The sequence below is a fragment of the Dendrobium catenatum genome, unplaced genomic scaffold (genome assembly GCF_001605985.2).
Source record: "Dendrobium catenatum unplaced genomic scaffold, ASM160598v2 fragScaff_scaffold_946, whole genome shotgun sequence".
Lineage (NCBI taxonomy): Eukaryota > Viridiplantae > Streptophyta > Magnoliopsida > Asparagales > Orchidaceae > Dendrobium > Dendrobium catenatum.
The window spans coordinates 623,514-634,082 of NW_021319408.1; the positions used below are offsets into that span (position 1 = coordinate 623,514).

A 10,569-nucleotide genomic window follows, 5' to 3' on the forward strand; every position below is an offset into this window, starting at 1 on the left:
ACCGAGAGCCACGGCCACGGGAAACGAGGGACGGTCACGGAAGAAGGAGCCCAGCCGTGAGATCCCAAGAGGCAAACAAATAAAGCCATGGTGGAATACAAGGAGCCACCATGGGAAAAAGAAATCTTGGAATTCCAAAGGCCGGTTTAGAATTCCAAGAGACAAACTTTAAAACAAACATAAAAATCATAAAAGACAATAATTAAAAGATAATAAATGAACTAAAATGTTAGCTCATAATGAGCTAATCTATTACTACTAAAATTACACCCCATGTATTCGGGTTTAGATCTACTCAAATGAAAACCATTAGACTCTAAAGTTGACCTCCATAATTCAAGTTTCCCTTCAACTCCCTCTCTAGTCTTATCAACAAGAAAAATATCATCAACAAAAAGCATAAACCAAGGCACATGCTCTTGCAAATGTCTAGTAGGAACATCCATGACCAAAGCAAAAAGATATGGCTTAAGCTGATCCTTGATGTAATCCAATTGAAATAGAAATATACTTGGTCAAACAAACTTGTGTTTGAACACAAGTAATAGCTCCTGCATACATATCCTTAATGTTTTGAATATAAGCATTATTAACCCCTTTCTTTTCTAGAACTCTCCAATGCAATTCTCTTGGAACTTTATCATATGCTTTCTCTAAATCAATAAATATCATATGTAGGTCCTCCTTATTCTCTTTGTACTTCATCAAATCTTTCAAGTAATTGTCCCTAATGTTTTTTTTTTTTGGTGGATTTGCTTTAAATTATAGCTCTTGAAGAAATGTTGGGTGGGTATTCAAGCATGCAATCCATGCAAATCCTCTTTTAACAATGAAATGAGAGAAAGAGAAAATTATCAAAATTTGACAACCTTATCACCGAGGAATTGATGGACATGCAGGGGTGGGATTCAAGCATGCAAACCATGCAAAACCACGCATAACAATAAAGGAGAAAGCAAAAATTTTTAAATTTTGACATGCTGATCTCCACATATTTCTTTGTGAAAACCATTCATGTGAAGAATTGAGTACTGTACATATATATATTAAGAGCACTCTTTTTTGTTCCATGCTACGGTTTATACCCCAATCATATAGGAAAATATATTAACTAATAGATCTAGTCATAGATAAGATAAGTAGATATAAGCTTCTTGCTCACAAAAGATAACCCCCTCCGCCAACCCTCATTCCTTGGGGCTGCTAGTAGGTGGGTGTTGACCTGTTGCTTCTGCGTTTGGTGTCTAGTATTCTAAAGCATATGAGCCACAAATCCAACAAAGAACAAAGAAGTTCATACTAATGACATGTTATATTGCACGTTATTGTTACTTCTCAAATTAATGGAATTTCCTGAATGTAAGTGCAGATTAGTATATTTAACATTAATAGTTTTTGCTTACATGGCATTGAATATCTTGTGAAAATTTGAAGGTTTGCATCTATATTTGGCTAAGCTGCCATGCTTCGCTATTTCTTAACCTACCTTTGATTTTTGTGATTGGCATTTTAAATGTCTCATTTTTGTTGTTCTCTTTAGTGCTTTCCATAAGGCACGTAAAAGATTTTTGCATGTGTTTGTTCTTTGATTCTCACTTAAATCTATTATTTAAAAAATGTCGCATTGCAGCTCGTCCATTTCTCCTCAAATTTTAGCTTTAAATTTAGTTTTTTTTTTGCTAATTTTTTAGTTTTCATCAAATTCTTTATTTGATTTTCTAATGAAATGGAAATATCTTATTTAGGCTCACATATGGGTTGGATTACAAAGGAAATGTGTGTGGGGATAAACATGCCAACCCAGATCTTCGGGAATTGGAGATTAGATATTGGGTGAACCCTAACCAAGTTTATGAAAGTGGCCTTAAGGGCAGTCGGTTTACACTTGGCGATGCTAGAAGCATATGCTTAATGGAATGCCCTATTCCATCCGAAGATGGTCTCAATTGGGTCTGTGATTATCCAGATGGAGATATTCACATCTCAGTTGATGATTGGATTGATAGAGACTATGATTATTATGAGTTCCTGACACCTGAGATGAGGAATAGCTCTCTTCAGCTCCAAGGGCCCTGCTACCCAGTTATCTTTCCAAGCGTAAATGGTGAGTATGGCAGCATGAGTAGACTGACATGTATTTATTCCCATAACACCTTATGCCTGGTTTTCTTCTTGGCAATATAATTTTGACAATTATGACCATTGCATGCTAGGCATTTACATGCGTGAGCTCAACTTATCTATCATTTCGACTGCCTCATGCCAGTAGTTTGATATATCGAGATGTCCAATTTTGAAGTTATAACTATCCAATTTTTATGTTAATTTCTCTTAACTTTATTGCTTTTTTAACATATCAGTTTATTGGAGTTGCCAATTCATAGCACGTGCATCCAATGCATCTATGCGACATTGGCAACAGATGGGTGGAGTCAACATAAATGAAAACATATTAATCGATAAGACAATCCACAGGGCAATAAACTCCCAGTCATCTGTCCTGAAGGTTAGCCAATGCTTCATATTTATCCCTCTGAAATTTTTTACATTATATATTTTACCTCTTCTATTTTTTTTTTCTTGGAGATTCTGTTAATGTCATTTTCTTGCAAATTTCTTTTTAAATTTGTTGAAAGAATGGGTTTTGTAAAGTGGGCGACAAAATTTTTCTTCATATAAATTGAATTTTGTTAATTTTTTGTCTAATTATTGTTTTTATATGGTTGCTTACAATTCCATTTATTAGAAAGAAACTATTGATAGTTGTTTTTGTTGTATGTCTTACCTGTAAAACAACATTCTACAGAGATATGTTGCAGACATTGGGAAGGCTTGGCCAGTGTTGATAGTTTGTGGAGGGATTGTACCACTATTTTTATCTTTGATCTGGCTATTAATGGTTCGTCATTTTGTTTCTGGAATGACCTGGATAACTGTGATTCTCTTCAATGTTTTGATAATATCCATCACAATGTTTTATTATGCAAAAGGTTAGTATTTACTTCTTCCAGTATTATTTTCTTCGAGAAAGTATTTTTATATCTTTATGCAATTTAACTATTGATGGTGGCATGTACCTTTCATTTAATGGAATGGTGGTGTTGTTTTATATTTTTGTGCTATCCAAGTTCATTTGCTATTAGTTTATTCTTTTCACATATGTTCTTTTTTAGCCTTAAACAAGAGGCAAAGCCTTATCATCTTTGGAGAAGCCTTCAATTCTAAATGTGACTAGACGAAACAAGAGGCAATGTCTTGTCATCTCTATAGTTTGGTAGCCTCAATGAGTATTATCCGCTTATACTATAGTTGAGCAATGTTCATAAATAATGACTACAATGTTGAGTGCACGTGATTGAGTGGACTTTTGGTGCATAATACTTGATGATATTGAAAAACCTGCCATTTGAGGGGAAATTGATTGTCGATACGGAGGTTTCTTAAATGAAAGAGAGATTAAAGTCACGTGAGGCTTTGGGCTTAATCCCACATATGGATAAAAATATGTTAATTTACAAATATCTATTGCTTATCCTTTACACTTGAGCTTTTGGATAAAAAATGAGTTTAAAGATAAGTGTATCTAACCTGACTTCAGTTTCCCTTGGGTTCATTTTCTCTAACACATGACACCATTGCGGTTTTCCCTTTTTTTTGCCATTATGGAAAGTTCTACTCTATAAGTTTTGAGCCTTTTGATGTGAGAGTGAAAAAGAGTGGAATAAATGTGTTTGATATGAGATATATAATATTAATTGACAATCTTGACTCCTAAAAAAATTATTGGTGGAGATGTCAATCTAGATTTCTTTACCTTTTTGCAATAGTCATGTTAGGAGGTAATATCGGTGAGTATTCATTATTTTAACATGTCTTTGGTAAGAATGTTATAGGGGATGCCATATTGGCATGGTAAGTGTGCAAGATTGGCCAATGATTAATATATATTGTTCATATCAAAGAGCGTGTTGTCTTAAAAATTTGTTGCAATTGGTGGTTTGATGGAAATGTTTTGAGTTGGAAAATTAGAGTGAATCATGAATTCATTCATATTGCGACTCGTTTGTCTAATATTGAGTTAACTATATTAGTTTAGGCTTGATCACCTATAGGGGGTTCCTATCCAATTTAACTTCTTGACTCAAATTGTTTAGGCCTCCTTATTGAGGCACCATTTAGTGTGGGTGATAAAATCATACGGTGCCACATAGGATTGTAGGTGAGCCGGGTTGGCTCAAACTTGAGCTTGCATGTTAAAAGAGCTTGAGTTCAAGCTTGACGAGAATTAGCTCATCGACTAGCTTGATTACAGTGGATATTTAGGGCCCCACAATTTTAAGTATTCCCACTAATAATTGATTGTTCAATCTTCATTGTTCTCACTTAGTAAACCAAAAGATGCAGTACAATGCCCTTCCATTATATAAAATTATTATACCCAAAAACATCTAACTTTAACACCCCCCCCCCCCCCCCCCCCCCCCAAAAAGTGCCTACCCCCCCCCAAAAAAAAAAAAAAAAACTAGATGTCTCTTTACATTTCCCATATACATTTATCATCATAGCATATTAATAGGATCGTCTACTCTATAATGTGCTTTTAACTTTGTAGAGTTTTCTATTTTTATTCGGTATCTTTCTTCAATGGCCTAGAGTATCATGAACTCCTATTCTCTTGGCTTCTACTAGGCTCATCAATTCAATGCCTTCTCCAGTGTGCTTGTCGATACTTTCTTCATTGAGCTCATTGATGCTCCTCTACGAAGCTCTCATCGTGATTTCCTCCACCGAGCTCTCATTGATCCTTCTCCAATGAGCTCGCCTTATGATTTCCTCTTGACTCGAGCTTTTGACTTCTTTAATGGGCTCAGCTAAAGCTTGAGTTTGAGCCGTTTTTTTGACTTACGAATCAAATTTGAGCTTACTGTGAATCATGCTCAAGTCTACTCATTTGCACCCCTAGTACCACTTTTGCTTTGTTTTTTCGTAGCCTCTTTGGGTTAAGGTTTTCCATAATCATAGGAAGGACAAGCTCGATGAGAACTAATCTAGATTGGCTTGAACCAATTTGGTTTGTTTCCACCCATTAAGTTATAGGATTTGTTAATGCAAATTTACAGTAAAATGCATAAAAACACACAAACATGCTGAACTTTGCTTATAAAAAACTCTTAATTCTGGCAACTTTTTGTTTCCTTGGATAACAAATTGAAATACTTAACAAAGCTGCTAATCAACTTAGATTGAGCATTTGATGTGATTTGTGACTCGTGTTTTTTGGCTCCTACCATTGTTGAGCAAGGTTCAATCATTTAAGAGCGAGTGACTCTCACAACAGATGCACACGGCTAAGTGGCTCTTGGTGCATGATATTTGGTAATGTTGAAATGATTTTATTTGAGGGGCGGGTGTTGATTGATATGGAGAGCTCTTGCATGAGCTAGAGATTGTTAAGGCACCCTAGAGTTTTGGCTTTAGTCCCACATCGGTTAGATGAAAAGCATGTAGGAGTGGAAATATTAAGTGTTACCCTCACTTCCAAGTCTAAGCTTTTGGGTTGAAAACGGTTTTGACCATTGGTGTATTTAGCCAACCTTTGCTCCCCTTTGATTCCACACTCCCTATTAGTATTCAAGTTCGATTTATTTATGTTTTTCTACTTGATTAATCATTTACTTATATGTAAATTCTTTTTCTTGCTATGGAAACACTTCTCATGATTATCTATTTAATGGCTTTAGCTGGTTGGATTGGCCATGATGTTGTATCAGTTGTCATTGGTGAAAGTGATCCTTACTTCAGCTTTAGTGGAAGGGTACGTTCCTTGTTTCGAGTAGAATAATATGTTGAGACAAGCTTTTTTTTTTCTCCTTATTTCTTACTTCCTAAATGTCACCAGGAAATTAGTCATCTCCGTGCTATGGCTGTTCTTATGACAATTGTAATGATTATTTCCATCCTTTCTTCAATAGCCATTGTACGTCGCATCCTTATGGCAACATCTGTTCTGAAGGTAAGCATTGTTGTCTGGTTCTGGGCCTGCTATTATGTTTCTGTTATATATCTCAAATGTTTTCCCATTATTATCCATAAAAATATACAAATATCAAAGGAAACGTTGACTTTTAATAATTCTGTCAAACTCAAGTTATGCTTTGTTGCATTTCTTGTCCCTCACTCTTTGATCAATCTTATAGACAACCATGGACAATTCCTGACTTGACAGACCCTTTATTTCTTTGTGCAGGTTGCTGCAAAGGTGATTGGCGAGGTTCAGGCCCTTATAATTTTTCCAGTTTTCCCATATACAATTCTTGCAATCTTCTATATGTTCTGGTTTTCTGCTGCAATGCATCTTTTCAGTTCTGGCCAGATCATCAAGAATGATTGCAATGCTAATTGCTGTTCCTATGATCTCAAGTCCAATCGAGTTTCTTGTGATGATTGTTGTGGCTATAGTATCCACTATACTTCTCATATTGCAGCTGCCATCCTGTTTCACCTATTTGGGTGTTTTTGGGCTACACAATTTATCATTGCATGCTCAGCGACAGTCATTGCAGGATCAGTTGCTTCTTACTACTGGGCTCATGGTGAAATATCGGTGAGAGCAACCTTTTATGTTTTCACATTGAAAAATGTATTTGTGTATGCTAAGTCTCATATCTAATCATACAAGTGATGCATGATATCTTATTGGATGGAACTGTTTCCTAGGATGATCTTAAAACCTTTTTAGGTTCACCTTAATTACAAACTTTTTTTTTTAACCTTAATTACAAACTTTGTGGAACCTTGGTTACTGAATTAGGTCTCAGCTCTTTGTAGGCTTCTCTTGAGATTTTCAATTATCTATTTTTATTATTCCTAAATAGCTCTCATTTGCTATTAATGAAAATATCTTTAATATATTTATTTAATGAAATCTCTCATGAATATTAAAATTAACACTTACCTCTTTTTCTCTCTAATTACTTATCATACACATCCAATTAGTTCTCTTATTATTCTTATTCTTATTATTTTTAATATCTACATTATTCTAATTTATTTATATTCACTAATACATTTCATTAATTAGCTTATTATTATTATTATTATTATTATTTTACTCATTATTCTCTAAAATTTAAATTTAAAATTATACAATCTCATAAGCTAATTAATCAATACCAATAAAGTCTTAAAATTTCTTAAAATAGAAACATTTATCCCTACAATGAATTTAAAATTTTCTAAGAAAAAAAATAATCTTAAATTTCATAAATACTAGAAAAATTCTTACATTCTCAGTCTTCTCGAGCCCTAACTCGCACACTCGCAACTTTCTTCTTCTTCGCTTCGGCACTCACCCTCTCAATCTCCCCGTCTTCCTCTATCTCTCTATTTCCTTCCTTTTCCTTCTTCCTCTTGGTTGCTGCTTTCTCAATTTCTTTCGCTCGTTTGTTGAACTAGATGAAGCGAAACAAAGATATCATACATGAGGAGTTACTACTTTTCACTCCCGCATACGCATTTTCTCTCTTGATTTCGTGGTCTGACCCCGCCAGACGCTCCCGTGCTCGCATGCAGACTGCTCGGCTCAGCTCGGTGTTTGCTTGCCCGGTTCTATTCGTTCGGTGTTTGCTCGCATGAAACCATCACCACACTTGAACTTGCCTGAATTCATGCTATATCTTATGAACCAAATTATTATTGGAATCATCCTAATAGATGTCTTTATTATATATAGTTGTCATGAACCTATTCAAAAAATAGGATTTGAAAACTTCAAAATAATTTAACTTCTAAATAAATTAAATAGAACATGCTCAAATCATTTGTTTATTGTTCGTTTCAAATCAGTATAAACATATTTTCCCATCAAGGGGGATACATGAAGTTGAGTCAGATGACCTAATTTTGGGATAAGTAGAGTGAGAGATGCTCATTTTCAAATATAAAATAAGACGCATGAGCATTTAAATGTTACATTGTTATGATTTCCTTACGAGGTATATGGAAATTCCTATTTAATGGCTGATTCATCCCTTGTTTCTATTTTTTTTTATCTAAACAGGTGAATTCATTGCTTTGCTTGATTTGTGTTCTTTCTATTTGCAGCAAGAGGTTCCATTTCTTCCTGTTTTTGCTTCTATGCAACGTCTCATGCGATACAACCTTGGCTCGGTTGCACTTGGTTCTTTGGTGGTGTCTATTGTAGAGTCAATACGATTTATACTTGAGTCACTTCGCCGCAGATTGAAGCTTGTGAATACTATTCCTGTAAGCAGGATAGAGAAAATGGCTTCATTTTCTTCAAATTGCTTTCTTGGATGTATTGATTGGACCTTGAGGTCTGTTAACAGGAGTGCATACATCATGGTAAATTTCTGTAGATTTTACATGATTGGTCTACTTATTCACATGCATCTTCCTTGCCTGTGTTCGTAACAAAATTTCTGAATGTTGTGAACTGAATTTCCTTTGTTTTTTGTTGTTTCTTGTGAATTGTTCCGTACAGATTGCTATTACTGGTAAAGGATTCTGCAAAGCCTCTTCTATTGCAACAGGTCTAATAATGAATAACATATTGCGCATAGGCAAAGTGAATGTCATTGGTGATATTATCCTCTTTCTTGGAAAGTTATGTGTTAGCCTCTTCTGTGCCTTGTTTGCGTTCCTCATGTTGGACACATACAAATATAAATCTGCCCATAATAGGATATCTTCTCCTTTGTTCCCTGTTCTGGTAAGTTTTCCATATTTACATTGCCATTTATGCACCATGGTATCATGATTAAATATCTATTATTTCTTTTCTGAATGTAGTGTTAGCTTGTTATTTTGCATAAAGTGAGGAAGATTCTTGCAAATTGCTTTAAAGTTCTTTCACATTTAGGTTATGGTATATATAGTCTGGAGTGGTGCATGCTGAATAAGTCTAGATTAGTGTTGCCCAAATGCTGCAAATTTATCTGAGCATTAATACAGGATTTGATTTAATGCATTGTTCAAAATGCATTATGGGTTGTACTAGAGATGCCTAAGTGAAATGATATAAATTTAAGAAAATTGTCTTAGCTTGGTGACCTAGAATAGCTGTGCTGATATTGGCGTGTTTTATAGGTTGAAGAGCTGCTGCAGCGTAGTATAATGCAGATTTCTTGTGCTTCATAACACCAAAGATTTTATAATGTCCACCATATTTGACTTGTTATTCAAGCTATTACATAATAGAAATCTTCTGCATCTACTAAGACCATTTTATGATTACTATTTTCTTGTAAGAAACAAATTAAAAGTTGACAATTCTGGTTTGTTAACTCTTTTTTTTTTGTTTTACGTCCTGGGCCGGCAGCGTAACAGAATCACAAAAAGAAATGACAGAATATGATAAAATTATTTAAAACTAGAAGGGGTCAATTGTACTTCAGTATTTGAATAATTATCTGAATTGTATACTGGAATGTGAGAAATTTGCTATGAATCTCATCTCTGTCACAAGTGCCATAAATTCAAATGTCACAAACTGTACATCTGAAATGTGCATGTATCGTTCATGCTTTGCAGGTATGTTGGGGACTGGGCTACATTGTTGCAACCCTTTTCTTTTCAGTTGTTGAGATGTCCATCGACACAATCATCCTTTCCTTCTGCCAAGATGCTGATGAGCACCAAGGGAATGCTCAATATGCCCCTCCCTTGCTCATGGAAACTCTTGATGGCCAAGGGGAGATGCAGAGACTAACCCAGGGGTCTTGATGGTCTTTTCATTTAAGATTTCATTTGGAACGCTTTCTTACTGCTTCTTAAAACAGCTTTTTATATAAAAATTAAAATTTTTATACTAAAAAGCTGTTTTAAAAAGCAATAAAAAAGCCGTCCCAAACGAAGCTACATGTTAAGCTATTTATTTATAGCAAAATCAGAGTTACCTTAATTTTTCTGATCGTTGTTGTAGCTCAACTGAACTTGTGAGGGTGCTCCCGTTTTTTGTTGCGGCATTGCTCAGATCAATGAAGGCATCTATAAGCGTTCATCTTTTTTTGTTTTTTATTGTCGCTGTTTTATCTATTCTAGCAGTAGCATGTATGACTGTAGCTATTCCAAGCATTTATGACTGTTACTGCAGGTTAAAGTTGCAATTTAGATGCTAAATCTAAAATTTGAAGCTATTGAAAGTGTAAGCCTTTTTTTTGGTACCGCTAGTGATTATGCTGTATAAATTAGCGACAGAGATATTGGAAAGCTCATTAAAAATGTAATTAGCCTAATTAATAAAAAAAATTAAAGGTTTAGAGAATAAGATTTTGATATTTAAGTTTCGTTTGAGATGATTTTTTTTATTATTTTTTAAAATAATTTTTTAAGACTAAAATTTTTTTATTAAAATTTGTATGTTAAGAAATTGTTTTAAAAAATAGTAAAAAAAATTATCCCAAAGAAGACTTAAGTTTATTTAATTTAAATTTATGTTTCAACGTTCATTTTTTTTATCAAGCAGTGAACACTCAAAATAAGCATTACGGAATTTTTAATTGATAGTTAAAGCTCTTAATCAAGAGATTAAATGCTGTTGTGTTGTAA

General features: G+C 34.3%; 1 protein-coding gene across 1 annotated transcript; it reads left to right on the forward strand.

Moving 5' to 3' along the window:
- Window positions 1–1,745: 1,745 nt before the first annotated feature.
- LOC110095349 (choline transporter protein 1) lies at window positions 1,746–9,811 on the forward strand (the record flags this gene model as incomplete). Its single annotated transcript, XM_020820855.1, is given in 9 exon segments — window positions 1,746–2,104; window positions 2,361–2,506; window positions 2,807–2,990; window positions 5,742–5,815; window positions 5,900–6,013; window positions 6,248–6,604; window positions 8,104–8,364; window positions 8,504–8,731; window positions 9,553–9,811. Coding segments are annotated over 9 exon segments (1,915 nt in total), but the record flags the coding sequence as incomplete, so codon positions are not given.
- Window positions 9,812–10,569: the final 758 nt, after the last annotated feature.